This window comes from Bombina bombina, chromosome 6 (assembly GCF_027579735.1).
Source record: "Bombina bombina isolate aBomBom1 chromosome 6, aBomBom1.pri, whole genome shotgun sequence".
NCBI classification, from domain to species: Eukaryota; Metazoa; Chordata; class Amphibia; order Anura; family Bombinatoridae; genus Bombina; species Bombina bombina.
In genome coordinates, this window is record NC_069504.1 from 258,709,051 (window position 1) to 258,730,291 (window position 21,241).

Genomic DNA, 21,241 nt, shown 5'->3' on the forward strand with positions numbered 1-21,241 from the left:
CTGTCTGTAACACACTGTCTCAACATGCTCAGCCACTCTCTGTAACACACTGTCTCCATATGCTCAGCCACTGTCTGTAACACACTGTCTCAATATGCTCAGCCACTGTCTGTAACACACAGTCTCAACATGCTCGGCCACTGTCTGTAACACACTGTCTCAACATGCTCAGCCACTGTCTGTAACACACTGTCTCAACATGCTCAGCCACTGTCTGTAACACACTGTCTCAACATGCTCAGCCACTGTCTGTAACACACTGTCTCAACATGCTCAGCCACTGTCTGTAACACACAGTCTCAATATGCTCAGCCACTGTCTGTAACACACTGTCTCAATATGCTCAGCCACTGTCTGTAACACACAGTCTCAACATGCTCAACCACTGTCTGTAATACACTGTCTCAACATGCTCAGCCACTTCCTGTAACACACAGTCTCAATATGCTCAGCCACTGTCTGTAACAAACTGTCTCAACATGCTCAGCCACTGTCTGTAACACACTGTCTCAATATGCTCAGCCACTGTCTGTAACAAACTGTCTCAATATGCTCAGCCACTGTTTGTAACAAACTGTCTCAACATGCTCAGCCACTGTCTGTAACACACAGTCTCAACATGCTCAGCCACTGTCTGTAACACACTGTCTCAACATGCTCAGCCACTGTCTGTAACACACAGTCTCAACATGCTCAGCCAGTGTATGTAACACTCTGTCTCAACATACTCAGCCACTGTCTGTAACACACTGTCTCAACATGCTCAGCCACTCTCTGTAACACACTCTCTCCACATGCTCAGCCACTGTCTGTAACACACTGTCTCAATATGCTCAGCCACTGTCTGTAACACCACTGTCTCAACATGCTCAGCCACTGTTAGTAACACACTGTCTCAACATGCTCGGCCACTGTCTGTAACACACTGTCTCAATATGCTCAGCCACTGTCTGTAACACACAGTCTCAACATGCTCAGCCACTGTCTGTAACACACTGTCTCAACATGCTCAGCCACTGTCTGTAACACACAGTCTCAATATGCTCAGCCACTGTCTGTAACACACAGTCTCAACATGCTCAGCCACTGTCTGTAACACACAGTCTCAACATGCTCAGCCACTGTCTGTAACACACAGTCTCAATATGCTCAGCCACTCTCTGTAACACACTGTCTCAATATGCTCAGCCACTCTCTGTAACACACTGTCTCAATATGCTCAGCCACTGTCTGGAACACACTGTCTCAACATGCTCAGCCACTGTCTGTAACACCCAGTCTCAACATGCTCAGCCACTGTCTGTCTCAACATGCTCAGCCACTGTCTGTAACACCACTGTCTCAACATGCTCAGCCACTGTCTGTAACACCCAGTCTCAACATGCTCAGCCACTGTCTGTAACACACTGTCTCAACATGCTCAGCCACTGTCTGTAACACACTGTCTCAACATGCTCAGCCACTGCCTGTAACACACAGTCTCAACATGCTCAGCCACTGTCTGTAACACACAGTCTCAACATGCTCAGCCACTGTCTGTAACACACTGTCTCCACATGCTCAGCCACTGTCTGTAACACACAGTCTCAATATGCTCAGCCACTGTCTGTAACACACAGTCTCAATATGCTCAGCCACTGTCTGTAACACACAGTCTCAATATGCTCAGCCACTGTCTGTAACACACTGTCTCAACATGCTCAGCCATTGTCTCTAACACTCTGTCTCAACATGCTCAGCCACTGTCTGTAACACACAGTCTCAATATGCTCAGCCACTGTCTGTAACACACTGTCTCAACATGCTCAGCCACTGTCTGTAACACACAGTCTCAACATACTCAGCCACTGTCTGTAACACACTGTCTCAACATGCTCAGCCACTGTCTCTAACACACTGTCTCAACATGCTCAGCCACTGTCTGTAACACACTGTCTCAACATGCTCAGCCATTGTCTCTAACACACTGTCTCAACATGCTCAGCCATTGTCTCTAACACACTGTCTCAACATGCTCAGCCACTGTCTGTAACACACAGTCTCAATATGCTCAGCCACTGTCTGTAACACACTGTCTCAACATGCTCAACCACTGTCTGTAACACACTGTCTCAACATGCTCAGCCACTGTCTGTAACACCACTGTCTCAACATGCTCAGCCACTGTCTGTAACACCCAGTCTCAACATGCTCAGCCACTGTCTGTAACACACTGTCTCAACATGCTCAGCCACTGTCTGTAACACACTGTCTCAACATGCTCAGCCACTGCCTGTAACACACAGTCTCAACATGCTCAGCCACTGTCTGTAACACACTGTCTCCACATGCTCAGCCACTGTCTGTAACACACAGTCTCAATATGCTCAGCCACTGTCTGTAACACACAGTCTCAATATGCTCAGCCACTGTCTGTAACACACAGTCTCAATATGCTCAGCCACTGTCTGTAACACACTGTCTCAACATGCTCAGCCATTGTCTCTAACACACTGTCTCAACATGCTCAGCCATTGTCTCTAACACACTGTCTCAACATGCTCAGCCACTGTCTGTAACACACTGTCTCAACATGCTCAGCCATTTTCTGTAACACACTGTCTCAACATGCTCAGCCACTGTCTGTAACACACAGTCTCAATATGCTCAGCCACTGTCTGTAACACACTGTCTCAACATGCTCAGCCACTGTCTGTAACACACAGTCTCAACATACTCAGCCACTGTCTGTAACACACAGTCTCAACATGCTCAGCCACTGTCTCTAACACACTGTCTCAACATGCTCAGCCACTGTCTGTAACACACAGTCTCAATATGCTCAGCCACTGTCTGTAACACACTGTCTCAACATGCTCAGCCACTGTCTGTAACACACAGTCTCAACATACTCAGCCACTGTCTGTAACACACAGTCTCAACATGCTCAGCCACTGTCTCTAACACACTGTCTCAACATGCTCAGCCACTGTCTGTAACACACAGTCTCAACATGCTCAGCCATTGTCTCTAACACACTGTCTCAACATGCTCAGCCACTGTCTCTAACACACTGTCTCAACATGCTCAGCCACTGTCTGTAACACACTGTCTCAACATGCTCAGCCATTGTCTCTAACACACTGTCTCAACATGCTCAGCCATTGTCTCTAACACACTGTCTCAACATGCTCAGCCACTGTCTGTAACACACTGTCTCAACATGCTCAACCACTGTCTGTAACACACTGTCTCAACATGCTCAGCCACTGTCTATAACACACTGTCTCAACATGCTCAGCCACTGTCTATAACACGTTTTGCACATAAAATGCTGTCCCCTACAAGAACCTTTATTTTTCTCTTTTGAGAAAGCCTCAGCCAGGGCCAGCTCTATAATTGGACCGGGTGGGGCCACAAGACCAAGGCAGCACTTGACAGGGAGAGCATATTCTGGATAACAGTGTTTTTAAAAATAAATTAATTTTATATGATACCCATCTTCATGTTCTCATGTGAAGTGTTGGAAGTATTTTTTATGGTTTCTTGAGCATTCTAAACTAAACATACATGACACTTCATAGACAATTTCCCCCAAAACAGGAGAAACATTAGCTATTTCTGTAAATTCTAACCTACTGAATAGCATCTTTACTTTTTTCTCTTTGCCTACCTAATCCCTATATAGTGTACCATGTCAGTATGAGGGCAGCAGAAAAGAGACTCATAATCATAATGCACTCTTTGAGTAGGTATATGCTGCCATTTGAAATAAATAGGTGAAATGGTCAAGGCCAGATTGGCCTACCAGGAGATTTCCCGGTTGGGCTGCAGCAGCTGGGGCTGTAAAGCTACATTTTAGAGATGTGATTAATGGATGTTATTGGGTTGTAGGCTTCCTATATAACAACAATCTGGCACTTTTTTTTTAATATAAAGTAATATAATCTAATTCTGAAAAAAATATTGGGGGAAGGAGTATAAAAAAATGATAAAAAATGGTGTGTGCACATTCTACTGCCTCAACAAAAAATAGGGCTGGTCTCCAAAGTTTCCAGGGCTGCTTTTTATTCCCAGTCTGGCCCTGGAAATGGTGAGACAACCTCTAATCTCCATCTCTAATCAGTGAAGCAGTAAACTAATTAAATGAGTCTTTAAATTACACAACATCACTTGGTGCAGCCTACATGTTACAATCTTCAGAGGTCTGCTGGCCCATAACCAACATATATTTATCATTGCAACGATTATGCCTAGGTCAGAATAATCTTAGCAGAATAGATCTTGTCATTGTCCTCAGTGCAAAGACATGAAAAAATAAAAAAAACATTAAAAGAACATGTAAAATCATTTGCATTCATTTTACATGTTCTTTTAATGTTTTAAAGTTGTTTTTATTAAAAGTCATTGCCTGCACATAGAAGTTGGAGTCGTATTCAGTTCCAGCTGGAATGCATATTCCCAGATCACCACCATTCTGAATTGCAGATACGTGGGCCAGTTAGCTGAGACACTGCAATCTCTCAGCACGCCCAACTCAGCACATAATAGTGATGTTTCCATTGTAAGTATTACTTTATTTGAGGTGATTGTGGATTCTCTGCACTAGGAGGCAACCTTCTTTTCTGCTTTGTGTTTACAGTTATCTGAGGACGAGAAGGTTACGTAAGAAGTTGCAACCTTTTAATCTCTTGAACTTTCAGCCCCTGATCACTGGTGTGAAGATCAAATCATAAGGGACTTCCTTATATCGTATATTTTATGGACTGGTATATACACATAAAATTGTATTTGTTGATATTGTATATTTTTTGAGTAAAGGACCAATTAAATTGCCAAAGGTGTGAGCGACTCGAAGCCACATTATGGTATACTCCCACTTATATTAAAGAAAATGCATCAAAATAAAATTCAAATATTTCTTCTCATTCAGGACTCGATTAAGTATAGCACAAAATATAAGCTATTGTGCTTTAAAATTGGATGAGTATAATCAATATTGCTTCTATTCTTGCACTCATATTACAAGTACAGAGTTATTTTTTGTCACTGGAGTGATAGTCTAGACTCTAGGGTAGAGATTTGCAGCCAAGAAATTTTAGTTTCCGATTAAATTTTCATTCCAAATATTCAGAGAAATTAGTTTGCTTTTCATTTCGGTGGCTGCACTACTTGGTATTTGTTTAATTTAAAACTAAATGAACACTGAATTTTTGTTAAAATGAATGTAAATGTTTCAAAGCTACAGGTGAAAAGTTCACCTGTACCTACAATACTTACCTTAATGTACTCTGGAGAGCATACTAAGTTAAGCCCTTAAAAAAAATTAAAGCAAATTAATTCCACTGGTGAACATGTAGCTACAAAACATATTATAGCCAATCCACGCAAAGCATGGATATAGGAAGCGTATCTGGTAACCTATCTACACCAAGTATAGATATAGGAGACGTGGTTGGTAGCCTCACACATATTAACACAAGATCACGCCTTAACAATAAGTACACTGAGAAGGGTGATAGCGAATCGCTAAGGTTTGCACAAAAGGTATTGGAATGGAAAGTAAGATAAGTTACTGTGTTTGAATTAATTAACAAAAACATAAACAGTTGCAGACTAAGGGGTCAATTTATTAATGTGCGAGCGGACATGATACAATGTAGTGTATCATGTCCGCCGCACATCGATAAATGCCGACAGCATACGCTGTTGACATTTATCATTGCACCAGCAGTTCTTGTAAACAGCTGGTGCAATGCCGCCCCTTGCAGATTCGCAGCCAATCGGCCACTAGCAGGGGGTGTCAATCAAACCGATCGTATTCGATCGGGTTGATTTCTAACCGCCGCCTCAGAGCAGGTGGACATGTTATGCAGCAGCGGTCTTTAGAAGGCTCATCTAAAACAAGGGGCATCAAGCTCCATACGGAGCTTGATAAATTGACCCCTAAGCATCATGTATGTTCATGTGTTTAATAACAATCAACTAGATTACAAGTTTTGCGCTATAGAAGGTGCGAAATAAACGCAACAAAAGTTGCGTTACTTTACCCTCCATAGCGCTGCCATTACGGGTTTTGAAAAAGCTGCCTTGTCGGGAGCAGCAGATTAGGGGTTAATAACTTTTAAATAGTGTTTGCGATGTGGGAGGTCCTCAGTTTAGGGGTCAATAGGTAGTTTATGGGTGTTAGTGTACTTTGTAACAGTTTAGTTATGAGTTTTGTGCAGCAAGATTGCGGAACGGATCGTGTCGGTATAGGGTGTAACGCAAGCTTTTTAGCCTCACCGCAAAACTTGTAATGGCAGTGCTATGGAAATCCCATGCAAAAACAGCATTTTTTCAAGTGTGGGACTGACGTTGTGTTACAGACTAAAAGGCTTGCGGTACAGTTATACCGACAAGACTCGTAATGGCTGCGTTGCTGTTTTAACACTGAAATGGCCATTTCTTTAGTGTTAAAACACGAACGCAAAACTCGTAATCTAGGTGAATGTTATTAATAATTTTTATTGTATATGTGATTGTACTGGTACACTGATACTGTGTGAAACCAAGTTTGCTGTCTATTATAGATGAGGACTGTAACACATATGGGAGGGGCTTTATTGTAACCAATGACTTATGAGCCATTTTTTAGTAGGGAAAATTTGTCTGTGATGTCGATTGGTATAAACAGTCTAAACAACCAGGCCGGTGTCAGAAATATGATACCCTGATTTGGAAGATGGTAATTTTAAATAAGTCTCCAGCTGCATTTGGTAATATGCCTGAGGAAACAGCAATATAGAGCCAAGAAACGCGTTACATGTACTTGTTCATTGTTTTAAATGGTTTAAAATAAGTTTCATTTAAAAGCAACATTGTGATACATAATGACAGCTTGGAGCTTTTTATAGAGAAGATTGGTGAAGTCAAGAGAACAGTGAGCTAGATCACTGAGTGTAAGATTCTCTTATGTTTTTCTTAAGCAGGATCGCAACTGCCGAATCTGTTACTTTTATATGTATCACTCTAATCAACAGACTATTGTATTAGCATAGGCTGTGGTTTTTCAGAGTGAAATTTTATCAAAAATGACTCGTTGGTCAAAAGTAGGAATAAAGTACTATTCACTAAAAGTTATTATTCCTTTAAGTCCCACTGTAATAGGCAAACAAATGATATCAACTCTCACTGAATAAACCTGTGTTTGTCTGTAACGTCTTGTGAGAAGCAGCTGCTGACAGGCTACAGTGTAACTTGGAAGCGGAGCAGTGTAACTTGAGACCGCAGGTAGAGGCGTGACTGGTAGCAGGGGGATTCCCTTTCGGTGACGTCACACTAACAGCGTAGAGATGTAACGGAGCTGGTATTTCAAGTAATTATCTCCGGATTTAAAATTAGTTGAAGGTATGCAGCTAAATAAGCAAAACTGTATAGCATGAGAGTAAAAATGGAAATTAACTCACTTAGTAGTTGCGGTGGAAGTTCCGGTAGTTTCCAAGTTGAAAGTAACTTGCAGAGTCGATATCCTCAGATTAAATGGCAGAAGTACTGCAGTTAGCAAGCAGTGAAAGTGAATGGATATTAAGCGAACAAATAGGCAAGTTTGTAGAAATATAGCAACCCAGGCTGTATACGAAGGAGCAGACCCGTAATAACCCAGATAGAAGTTATATTTGTAATCCAAATGTTTGGTTATAATCTGTTAGTATATTATATATGCAAAAGGTACTCTTTTAAGAATAGAGCAAACAGCTTAGCTGTACTGAACACAATAACTAAGCACTTGTTTAGGGCGGAGACATGACTTAAATACAGGTGTGTGTAGGTGAGCTGCTGTAGCAAGGAAAACCAGGAATGGAATCCTTACAGTACCCCCCCTTCAAGGAAGCCGACCACGGCTGCATGTTTAGGTCTCTGTGGGAAACGTCTATGGAAACGTGCAACCAACCTTGCAGCATTTATGTGATTATGAGGTTCCCAGGAGTCCTCATCTGCAGAAAAACCCTTCCATCTGACAAGATACTGAAGTACTCCATTAGAATATCTTGAATCCAGAAGATCTTGCACTTCATAGACATTACTGTCCAGGCTTACAGGATCAGGAGGAAGAAGGGGTTTAAAAGGGACCTGGCCAACATAAGGTTTGAGTAATGAGACGTGGAATGTGGGGTGAATTCCTAATGAATCAGGCAGGTCCAAAGTAACAGCATTCTTATTTATGATACATGTAATTTTGAACGGTCCGATGAATAAACTGGCCAATTTTTTCTTTGGAAGGTGTAATTTGATGTTCTTTGTAGATAACCATACGAAATCTCCTATGGAGTAATTCATCTCTGCTGTAGACATAATCTTGGAATAAAACCCAATAGGGAATAGAGGGTCCTTAATCGTTTTGCGTTGTGAGAGGACTGCACCAAGTGCATAGTCAGAAGAATCAACTTCTAAAACGTACTGAAGGTCTGGATCAGGGTACTTTAGAATAGGAGCGGATGAAAAAGCTTGTTTTAGAAAACTGAAAGCAACATCAGCTTCTTTTGTCCAACAGAAGGTAGAATTAGGACTGGTAAGGGTAGTAAGTGGCTTGGAAATTCTAGAAAAGTTGCAAATGAATTTCCTATAATAATTACTGAATCCTAGGAATTTTTGAAGGTCCTTTCTAGTGAGAGGAGTAGGCCAATTTTTCACTGCATCAACTTTGCCCTCTTGCATCTGAATACCCTCGGGGCTGATGGAATAACCTAGGAAATCTATAGTTCTAGTGTGAAAAATACATTTTTCCAATTTGGCGTACAGACGGTGGACCTGAAGTCGTGACAGAACCCAACTAACATGTTTTATATGGTCAGTTGTATTAGAGGAATAAATTAAAATGTCATCTAGATAAACTATGACACAGATATCGAGTAGATCATGGAAGATATCATTTACAAAAAACTGGAAAGTAGCAGGTGCATTAGTGAGGCCGAAAGGCATAACCAAGTATTCGTACAACCCATATCTGGTTCTGAAGGCAGTGAGCCATTCATCACCCTCTCTGATGCGTACTAAATTATAAGCTCCCCTTAGGTCCAGTTTAGTGTATATAGTAGCATGACGTAATCTCTCAATGAGCTCTGGAATGAGTGGGAGTGGATATCGGTTTTTAATGGTGATCTTGTTTAGTTGTCTGAAATCGATGATAGGACGTAAGGACTGATCCTTGTTACGGACAAAAAACTTCCCAGCACCTGCAGGAGAGACAGATGGTCGAATAAAACCTTTCTTCAAGTTCTCATCCAAGTAAGTTTTAAGGTAGTCTAACTCAGATTGACATAGTGGATATAAATGGCCAATAGGTGGGGATGTTCCAGGTTTTAATTCTATAGGACAGTCATAAGGTCGGTGAGGGGGAAGTGTTTCAGCCTCTTTTTTACTAAAGACCTCCGAGAAGTGAGTATATTCACTGGGAATAACAGACTCAGTAGTAGGGTTTATAGAAAGTAAAGACTGTCTAACACATGTTTGTTGGCAATACTTTGAGTTCAACTGTATTTGGAGAGATTTCCAAGAGATCTGGGGTTCATGTAGTTGCAGCCAAGATAAACCCAGAACTATTGGAAATAGAGGGGAAGTAATCACATCAAAAGAGAGATGTTCATGATGATTTTTCAGGGTAGTTACTGAGAGTGGGATAGTGTGGTGTGTAATAGGTCCAGAGGCAATCTCAGAGCCATCAACAACTCGAAGTGAAATTGGAGACAATTTTTTTATCAGAGGTATTTTATTTTCAGATACTATAGAGCTGTCGATGTAGTTCCCCTGAGCTCCAGTGTCCACAATAGCTGGGATGTTCATCTGCTTACTTGCCCACTGTAATGACAAAAGTAGAGAACAGTGAAGTGGTTTGTTACGTATTATCTGAGAGATAAAGTCAGTGTGGCACTTACTGTTCTTTTTCTGAGGTATAACAGGGCAATCCTTGAGAGTATGGGAAGCAGCACCACAGTACATGCACAGGCCCCTGGTCTTCCTTCTTATCCGTTCCTCTGGAGAAATGGGACCCCTGAAGATGTTAATGTCCATGGCTTCAGCTCCGCCAGAACTAGGACTGTTAGGTCTGCGAATAGGTGTACTAGGAGTGGAGACTTTTTTGTACCCCTGATCAGAGTATGGCCTTTCTGATCTTCTCTCTCTCAATCTTCTGTCGATTTGGCTACTTAGTCTCATAAGAGCTTCAAGGGAGTCTGGTAACTCGGTTCTTGCTAATTCGTCCTTGACAGTGTCAGAGAGACCAAGCCGGTATTGATTTCTGAGGGCTATGGCATTCCATTGAGAGTCGATTGCATATTGTTTGAACTCTGTTATGTATTGTTCCACGGGTCTAGAACCTTGTTTTAATTTCCTCATTTTACTCTCAGCAGTCAACTGCAGGTTGGTATCGTTATAAAGTTCATCCATAACGTCAAGAAAAGATGAGAAAGATGACAGAACCGGATTGTTACTCTCAAAAAGAGTGTCAGCCCATATTCGTGGTTCTCCCCTTAGGTAACTAATCATAGTAAGAACTTTTACCCTATCATTAGGATAGGTTTTAGGTTTAAGACTGAAGTTAAGGAGGCAGGCATTCTTAAAATGACGATATTGGTTTCTGTCTCCATGGAAGAAATCAGGTGGAGCCACGAAAGGCTCAGGAGATGACTCTAAAGATGTTTGTTTTGAAGTGATACTGTCTTTTATAACTTTTCTAAGTGTCTCATTCTCCAGTTGTAAGTCTCTTAGTCCCTGACTGAGTTGGTCTACTCTTTGGGACAAGTTGTACACAATTTGAGGGAGTTCGGCTGGATCCATAATTTGGCTTAGTTATTCTGTAAGATTCTCTTATGTTTTTCTTAAGCAGGATCGCAACTGCCGAATCTGTTACTTTTATATGTATCACTCTAATCAACAGACTATTGTATTAGCATAGGCTGTGGTTTTTCAGAGTGAAGTTTTATCAAAAATGACTCGTTGGTCAAAAGTAGGAATAAAGTACGATTCACTAAAAGTTATTATTCCTTTAAGTCCCACTGTAATAGGCAAACAAATGATATCAACTCTCACTGAATAAACCTGTGTTTGTCTGTAACGTCTTGTGAGAAGCAGCTGCTGACAGGCTACAGTGTAACTTGGAAGCGGAGCAGTGTAACTTGAGACCGCAGTTAGAGGCGTGACTGGTAGCAGGGGGATTCCCTTTCGGTGACGTCACACTAACAGCGTAGAGATGTAACGGAGCTGGTATTTCAAGTAATTATCTCCGGATTTAAAATTAGTTGAAGGTATGCAGCTAAATAAGCAAAACTGTATAGCATGAGAGTAAAAATGGAAATTATCTCACTTAGTAGTTGCGGTGGAAGTTCCGGTAGTTTCCAAGTTGAAAGTAACTTGCAGAGTCGATATCCTCAGATTAAATGGCAGAAGTACTGCAGTTAGCAAGCAGTGAAAGTGAATGGATATTAAGCGAACAAATAGGCAAGTTTGTAGAAATATAGCAACCCAGGCTGTATACGAAGGAGCAGACCCGTAATAACCCAGATAGAAGTTATATTTGTAATCCAAATGTTTGGTTATAATCTGTTAGTATATTATATATGCAAAAGGTACTCTTTTAAGAATAGAGCAAACAGCTTAGCTGTACTGAACACAATAACTAAGCACTTGTTTAGGGCGGAGACATGACTTAAATACAGGTGTGTGTAGGTGAGCTGCTGTAGCAAGGAAAACCAGGAATGGAATCCTTACACTGAGATATTCCAGCCTGTCCTAAACAGCACTAACAAGTGCTTGTTTCTTTGTGAGTATTAATCTATACTATTTGGGTGAGGGATACAACAGTGATACCTGCACTAGGAGAGGCCCCTCTTTTTTTCTCCAATTATCTAGCTCCTACAGCCTGGAGTGAAATTGAAAACAGAACTTTATTGTGCACACACCTTTGTGAGTACAATTCCTTTAAGGGTGTCAATTGGTGGTAGACTACAATTGGATTTATTGCACTACAAGGCACCCTTTCTCTTGTATTCTATATTTTTCAGTGAGATTCTGACGGAAAGGTCACGGAAAAAGCAGCCCCAGTAATATCATTGCCAAGATTGACTGTAATGTATTTTAGTATGGCAACTGGCGAATTTGTAAATTGTATTGGCACCCTCTAGATTAAAATAATTCGTAATTTATTACTTTTTATTGTTTTTAGTTTATATCAACGTTTGGATAGTCGTTTCATTAAAGCAAAACGAAAGTCTGATTTTTGTCACGAATGTGCATTCATACGAAAACAAATGCACATTTATAGTCTTTAGTTCACTAATATCTATATGTCATATAGTGCAGGTGCGCTAAATCCCTTACCTAATAGACTTCTATGGGGAAGTGCAGTAAAATTCATGTCGGATATTACTCAAGTGCTAAGCTGAGGGTGCTCAAGTAGTAGAGTTCTTCAAATAGTCCAGCACTATATTATTAATAATACTGTTTACTTCAGGTCTCAAAAAGTGCTACATTTTTACAGCGGTACTTTGGATTGTGCTTGAGTGCAACGCTTAACTCACCACTTGTAATGCAAGCACAATGTGCACGCTAAAAGTGCTACCTGAACTATACATTAAAAGTATAGGGCATGCTATAAAGTTTTGACCACGTTAAAATGCTCTGGTTTAAAATCTTTAACCATCCACTTGAAATACCAGGTGTGCATTACCCTACAGTGAGATTAAGCACAAGATAAAGCACCCTGTGCTCTTAGTTGTATTCCACTTGTAATCTACCCCTCAGATTTTATTGAATAGAATTGCTTTAAAATATAAAAAAAGAAAAAAACTGATATATAATGTTTTTGTGTATAAATTCAAACTTATTGGAATGAAACCCTCAGTTAATAGAGTAGAATATAAACAATAAACATACCTGCCACCGTTGTGTAAATAGGTGGTAATATTGAGCTAGCGATGCTGGTAAAATTATTCCTGTAAATGAAAAGAAACCTTTAAATTTTAGTTAAAAATTTATAGTGAATAAAATTCTGTTACTTTTATGTATTAATTTAAATATCAATTTGTTTAACAAAACATGAATTGAAAGGACATACTAGAGCAATAATAAAAAGTGAGTATAGGCATGCATGACCAACTAGAGCTAGTACAAATACATTATTCTCTTTCTTTCTTAATAAAGAAAACTATCGCCTAGATTACGAGTTTTGCGGTAACAGGGGTACGGTGCTAACGAGCCTTTTTTTCCCACCGCTCCTTTAAGACAACGCTGGTATTACAGGTTTTTTTAAACCTGGCGTTAGCCGCAAAAAGGTGAGCGTAGAGCAAAATTTAGCTCCACATCTCACCTCAATACCAGCGTTGCTTAAGTCAGCGGTGAGCTGGCTAAACGTGCTTGTGCACAATTTCCCCATAGGAAACAATGGGGCTGAGCTGGCTGAAAAAAAACCTAACACCTGCAAAAAAGCAGCCCCATTGTTTCCTATGGGGAAATTAATTTTATGTCTGCACCTAACACCCTAACATGAACCCCGAGTCTAAACACCCCTAATATTACACTTATTAAACGCTAATCTGCCACCCCCGCTATCGCTGACACCTACATTATATTATTAACCCCTAATCTACTGCCCCCAACATCGCCGACACCTACATTATATTTATTAACCCCTAATCTGCCCCCCCAACGTCGCCACAACTATATTAAATTTATTAACCCCTAATCTGCCGCCACCAAAGTCGCCGCCACTATTATACATTTATTAACCCCTAAACCTAAGTCTAACCCTAACCCTAACACCCCCCTAACTTAAATATAATTTAAATTAAACTAAATAAATTTACCATAATTAAATAAATTAATCCTATTTAAAACTAAATACTTACCTATAAAATAAACCCTAAGATAGCTACAATATAACTAATAGTTACATTGTAGCTAGCTTAGGGTTTATTTTTATTTTACAGGCAACTTTGTATTTATTTTAACTAGGTACAATAGTTATTAAATAGTTATTAACTATTTAATAACTTCCTAGTTAAAATAAGTACAAAAGTACCTGTAAAATAAACCCTAACCTAAGTTACAATTACACCTAACACTACACTATAATTAAACTAATTATCTAAACTACCTACAATTAATTACAATTAAATTAAAAAAACTAAATTACGAAAAAAAGAATTACAAGAATTTTAAACTAATTACACCTAATCTAATCCCCTAAAAAAATAAAAATTTCTATCAGCCAATCAGATTGAGCTCGCATTCTATTGGCTCTTCCGATCAGCCAATAGAATGCAAGCTCAATCTGATTGGCTGATTGGATCAGCCAATCGGATTGATCTTGATTCTGATTGGCTGATTCCATCAGCCAATCAGAATATTCCTACCTTAATTCCGATTGGCTGATAGAATCCTATCAGCCAATCGGAATTCGAGGGACGCCATCTTGGATGACGTCCCTTAAAGGAACCGTCATTCTTCAGTTGGATGTCGCCGGATGAAGATGGGTCCGCGGTGGAGGTCTTCAGGATGGAGCCGGTCCTCATCGGATGAAGATAGAAGATGCCGCTTGGAAGATGATGGTTGCCGGTCCGGATCTACTCTTCTTCCCGGATAGGATGAAGACTTTGGAGCCTCTTCTGGACCTCTTCAGCCACCGGATGATGGATCGCCAGCCCCCCTTGGGTTGGATGAAGATTTTGGAGCCAGGACCGATCGGTGATACCCGGTGAGGTGAAGACAAGGTAGGATGATCTTCAGGGGCTTAGTGTTAGGTTTATTTAAGGGGGGTTTGGGTTAGATTAGGGGTATGTGGGTGGTGGGTTGTAATGTTGGGGGGGGGTTATTGTATGTTTTTTTTTACAGGCAAAAGAGCTGAACTTCTTGGGGCATGCCCCGCAAAGGGCCCTGTTCAGGGCTGGTAAGGTAAAAGAGCTTTGAACTTTAGTAATTTAGAATAGGGTAGGGCATTTTTTATGTTGGGGGTCTTTGTTATTTTATTAGGGGGCTTAGAGTAGGTGTAATTAGTTTAAAATTGTTGTAATATTTTTCTTATGTTTGTAAATATTTTTTTATTTTTTGTAACTTAGTTCTTTTTTTATTTTTTGTACTTTAGTTAGTTTATTTCATTGTAGTTATTTGTAGGTATTGTATTTAATTAATGTATTGATAGTGTAGTGTTAGGTTTAATTGTAGGTAATTGTAGGTATTTTATTTAATTAATTTAATGATAGTATAGTGTTAGGTTTAATTGTAACTTAGGTTAGGATTTATTTTACAGGTAATTTTGTAATTATTTTAACTATTTTAGCTATTAAAAAGTTCTTAACTATTTAATAGCTACTGTACCTGGTTAAAATAAATACAAAGTTACCTGTACAATAAATATTAATCCTAAAATAGCTATAATATAATTATAATTTATATTGTAGCTATATTAGGATTTATTTTACAGGTAAGTATTTAGCTTTAAATAGGAATAATTTATTTAATAAGTGTTAATTAATTTCGTTAGATGTAAATTATATTTAACTTAGGGGGGTGTTAGTGTTAGGGTTAGACTTAGCTTTAGGGGTTAATACATTTATTAGAATAGCGGTGAGCTCCGGTCGGCAGATTAGGGGTTAATAATTGAAGTTAGGTGTCGGCGATGTTAGGGAGGGCAGATTAGGGGTTAATACTATTTATTTTAGGGTTAGTGAGGCGGATTAGGGGTTAATCAACTTTAATATAGTAGCAGTGCGGTCCGTTCAGCAGATTAGGGGTTAATAAGTGTAGGCAGGTGGAGGCGACGTTGAGGGGGGCAGATTAGGGGTTAATAAATATAATATAGGGGTCGGCGGTGTCAGGGGCAGCAGATTAGGGGTACATAAGGATAATTTAAGTAGCGGCGCTTTGCGGTTGGCAGATTAGGGGTTAATTATTGTAGGTAGCTGGCGGCGACGTTGTGGGGGCAGGTTAGGGGTTAATAAATATAATACAGGGGTCGGCGGTGTTAGGGGCAGCAGATTAGGGGTACATAAGTATAACGTAGGTGGCGGTCGGCAGATTAGGGGTTAAAAAAATGTAATCGAGTGGCGGCGATGTAGGGGGACCTCGGTTTAGGGGTACATAGGTAGTTTATGGGTGTTAGTGTACTTTAGAGCACAGTAGTTAAGAGCTTTATGAACCGGCGTTAGCCCAGAAAGCTCTTAACTACTGACTTTTTTCTGCGGCTGGAGTTTTGTCGTTAGAATTCTAACGCTCACTTCAGACACGACTCTAAATACCGGAGTTAGAAAAATCCCATTGAAAAGATAGGATACGCAATTGACGTAAGGGGATCTGCGGTATGGAAAAGTCGCGGCTGAAAAGTGAGCGTTAGACCCTTTTTTGAGTGACTCCAAATACCGGAGGTAGCCTAAAACCAGCGTTAGGAGCCTCTAACGCTGGTTTTCACGGCTACCGCCCAACTCTAAATCTAGCCGTTAGGGTTTATTTTACAGGTATTTAGTTTTAAATAGGATTAATTTATTTAATTGTAGTAATTTTATTTAGATTAATTTAAATTATATTTAAGTTAGGGGGGTTAGGGTTAGGTTTAGACTTAACCCCCTAACATGTACCCCGAGTCTAAACACCCTTAGCCTTACACTTATTAACCCCTAATCTGCCGCCCCCGCTATCGCTGACACCTGCATATTATTTTTAACCCCTAATCTGCCGCTCCGTAAACCGCTGCTACTTACATTTTCCTTATGTACCCCTAACACCGCCGACCCCTATATTATATTTATTAACCCCTAATCTGCCCCCCACAACGTCGCCTCCACCTGCCTACACTTATTAACCCCTAATCTGCCGAGCGGACCGCACACTATCAATACATTAATTAAATACAATACCTACAAATAACTACAATGAAATAAACTAACTAAAGTACAAAAAATAAAAAAGAACTAAGTTACAAAAAATAAAAAAATATTTACAAACATAAGAAAAATATTACAACAATTTTAAACTAATTACACCTACTCTAAGCCCCCTAATAAAATAACAAAGACCCCCAAAATAAAAAATGCCCTACCCTATTCTAAATTACTAAAGTTCAAAGCTCTTTTACCTTACCAGCCCTGAACAGGGCCCTTTGCGGGGCATGCCCCAAGAAGTTCAGCTCTTTTGCCTGTAAAAAAAAAACCATACAATACCCCCCCCCAACATTACAACCCACCACCCACATACCCCTAATCTAACCAAAACCCCCCTTAAATAAACCTAACACTAAGCCCCTGAAGATCATCCTACCTTGTCTTCACCTCACCGGGTATCACCGATCGGTCCTGGCTCCAAAATCTTCATCCAACCCAAGCGGGGGCTGGCGATCCATCATCCGGTGGCTGAAGAGGTCCAGAAGAGGCTCCAAAGTCTTCATCCTATCCGGGACGAAGAGTAGATCCGGACCGGCAACCATCATCTTCCAAGCGACATCTTCTATCTTCATCCGATGAGGACCGGCTCCATCCTGAAGACCTCCACCGCGGACCCATCTTCATCCGGCGACGTCCAACTGAAGAATGACGGTTCCTTTAAGGGACGTCATCCAAGATGGCGTCCCTCGAATTCCGATTGGCTGATAGGATTCTATCAGCCAATCGGAATTAAGGTAGGAATATTCTGATTGGCTGATGGAATCAGCCAATCAGAATCAAGTTCAATCCGATTGGCTGATCCAATCAGCCAATCAGATTGAGCTCGCATTCTATTGGCTCTTCCGATCAGCCAATAGAATGCGAGCTCAATCTGATTGGCTGATTGGATCAGCCAATCGGATTGATCTTGATTCTGATTGGCTGATTCCATCAGCCAATCAGAATATTCCTACCTTAATTCCGATTGGCTGATAGAATCCTATCAGCCAATCGGAATTCGAGGGACGCCATCTTGGATGACGTCCCTTAAAGGAACCGTCATTCTTCAGTTGGACGAAGAAGATGGGTCCGCGGTGGAGGTCTTCAGGATGGAGCCGGTCCTCATCGGATGAAGATAGAAGATGCCGCTTGGAAGATGATGGTTGCCGGTCCGGATCTACTCTTCTTCCCGGATAGGATGAAGACTTTGGAGCCTCTTCTGGACCTCTTCAGCCACCGGATGATGGATCGCCAGCCCCCCCTTGGGTTGGATGAAGATTTTGGAGCCAGGACCGATCGGTGATACCCGGTGAGGTGAAGACAAGGTAGGATGATCTTCAGGGGCTTAGTGTTAGGTTTATTTAAGGGGGGTTTGGGTTAGATTAGGGGTATGTGGGTGGTGGGTTGTAATGTTGGGGGGGGGTTATTGTATGGTTTTTTTTACAGGCAAAAGAGCTGAACTTCTTGGGGCATGCCCCGCAAAGGGCCCTGTTCAGGGCTGGTAAGGTAAAAGAGCTTTGAACTTTAGTAATTTAGAATAGGGTAGGGCATTTTTTATGTTGGGAGTCTTTGTTATTTTATTAGGGGGCTTAGAGTAGGTGTAATTAGTTTAAAATTGTTGTAATATTTTTCTTATGTTTGTAAATATTTTTTTATTTTTTGTAACTTAGTTCTTTTTTTATTTTTTGTACTTTAGTTAGTTTATTTCATTGTAGTTATTTGTAGGTATTGTATTTAATTAATGTATTGATAGTGTAGTGTTAGGTTTAATTGTAGGTAATTGTAGGTATTTTATTTAATTAATTTAATGATAGTATAGTGTTAGGTTTAATTGTAACTTAGGTTAGGATTTATTTTACAGGTAATTTTGTAATTATTTTAACTATTTTAGCTATTAAAAAGTTCTTAACTATTTAATAGCTACTGTACCTGGTTAAAATAAATACAAAGTTACCTGTACAATAAATATTAATCCTAAAATAGCTATAATATAATTATAATTTATATTGTAGCTATATTAGGATTTATTTTACAGGTAAGTATTTAGCTTTAAATAGGAATAATTTATTTAATAAGTGTTAATTAATTTCGTTAGATGTAAATTATATTTAACTTAGGGGGGTGTTAGTGTTAGGGTTAGACTTAGCTTTAGGGGTTAATACATTTATTAGAATAGCGGTGAGCTCCGGTCGGCAGATTAGGGGTTAATAATTGAAGTTAGGTGTCGGCGATGTTAGGGAGGGCAGATTAGGGGTTAATACTATTTATTTTAGGGTTAGTGAGGCGGATTAGGGGTTAATCAACTTTAATATAGTAGCAGTGCGGTCCGTTCAGCAGATTAGGGGTTAATAAGTGTAGGCAGGTGGAGGCGACGTTGAGGGGGGCAGATTAGGGGTTAATAAATATAATATAGGGGTCGGCGGTGTCAGGGGCAGCAGATTAGGGGTACATAAGGATAATTTAAGTAGCGGCGCTTTGCGGTTGGCAGATTAGGGGTTAATTATTGTAGGTAGCTGGCGGCGACGTTGTGGGGGCAGGTTAGGGGTTAATAAATATAATACAGGGGTCGGCGGTGTTAGGGGCAGCAGATTAGGGGTACATAAGTATAACGTAGGTGGCGGTCGGCAGATTAGGGGTTAAAAAAATGTAATCGAGTGGCGGCGATGTAGGGGGACCTCGGTTTAGGGGTACATAGGTAGTTTATGGGTGTTAGTGTACTTTAGAGCACAGTAGTTAAGAGCTTTATGAACCGGCGTTAGCCCAGAAAGCTCTTAACTACTGACTTTTTTCTGCGGCTGGAGTTTTGTCGTTAGAATTCTAACGCTCACTTCAGACACGACTCTAAATACCGGAGTTAGAAAAATCCCATTGAAAAGATAGGATACGCAATTGACGTAAGGGGATCTGCGGTATGGAAAAGTCGCGGCTGAAAAGTGAGCGTTAGACCCTTTTTTGAGTGACTCCAAATACCGGAGGTAGCCTAAAACCAGCGTTAGGAGCCTCTAACGCTGGTTTTCACGGCTACCGCCCAACTCTAAATCTAGCCGTTAGGGTTTATTTTACAGGTATTTAGTTTTAAATAGGATTAATTTATTTAATTATAGTAATTTTATTTAGATTAATTTAAATTATATTTAAGTTAGGGGGGTTAGGGTTAGGTTTAGACTTAGGTTCAGGGGTTAATACCTTTAATATAGTAGCAGCGACGTTGGGGGTGGCAGATTAGGGGTTAATAAATGTAGGTAGGTGTCGGGGATGTTAGGGACGGCAGATTAGGGGTTAATAATATTTAACTAGTGTTTGCGAGGCAGGAGTGCGGCGGTTTAGGGGTTAATATATTTATTAAAGTGGCGGCGATGTCCGGTCGGCAGATTAGTGGTTAATATATTTATTAAAGTGTTTCCGATGTGGGGGGGGGGGGCTCGGTTTAGGGGTTAATAGGTAGTTTAGGTGTGTTAGTATACTTTTTAGCACTTTAGTTAAGAGTTTTATGTTACGGCGTTAGCCCATAAAACGCTTAACTACTGACTTTTAAATGCGGTAGAAGTCTTGACAGGAGAGGGTCTACTGCTCACTTCTTCCAAGACTCGTAATACCAGTGTTAGGCAAATCCCATGGAAAAGATAGGACACGCAATTGACGTAAGGGGATTTGCGGTATGCTCGAGTCACGGAAGAAAAGTGAGCGGTACACCTGTACCTGCCAGACTCATAATACCAGCGGGCGTTAAAAAGCAGCGTTGGGACCTCTCAACGCTGCTTTTTAAGGCTAACGCAAGACTCGTAATCTAGGTGAATATTTGTACTCATGGCAGATCAATCATGTTCAAGTTGATAATATATGTAGTTAAAAAAGGAGAGCGCCACACACTGAGAAATGTATATTTTAGTTACTAAAACATTTTATGCCACTAGTATATACTAGGTATCTAATCACTTGATTAAGGGCTGAACTGCAGCTGTTTTTAGAGACAAGAAAGGTTGTATGAGAGTATATAAACAGCGCTGTATACAGCAAATATAAACCAGAAATACACAATGTGTAGAAAAAAACACTTTATTTTACTGACAGACCATGTCTTAGAACATTTAAAAAGATATAACATGTACCTATTCACAAAGCAATAGTATAAAATGTTGCTATTGTATATAGTCCTAGCACATAGGTTAAAAAACTATTTGCACAATGCACATGAGTAGTAACTGTTGGATTAGTACTACAGAGTCTCATATAAAACCAGTGTTAGGGAGTAAATGTCTCAAAGGGATATGAAACCCCAGAACATTATTTTGTGATTTAGACAGAGCATACAATTTTTAAAAAGTTTTACTTTACTTCTATTTAAAATTCTATTCATTCCCATGATATTCTTTGTT

At 40.1% G+C, this 21,241-nt stretch overlaps 1 protein-coding gene across 1 annotated transcript in view; it reads right to left on the minus strand.

Moving 5' to 3' along the window:
• MYRFL (myelin regulatory factor like) overlaps window positions 1-21,241 on the minus strand; it is a 477,269-nt gene that overhangs the window by 126,734 nt on the left and 329,294 nt on the right. Inside the window, 1 exon segment of the mRNA XM_053719216.1 lies at window positions 12,889-12,947. Coding sequence (XP_053575191.1) covers window positions 12,889-12,947 — 59 coding nt within the window.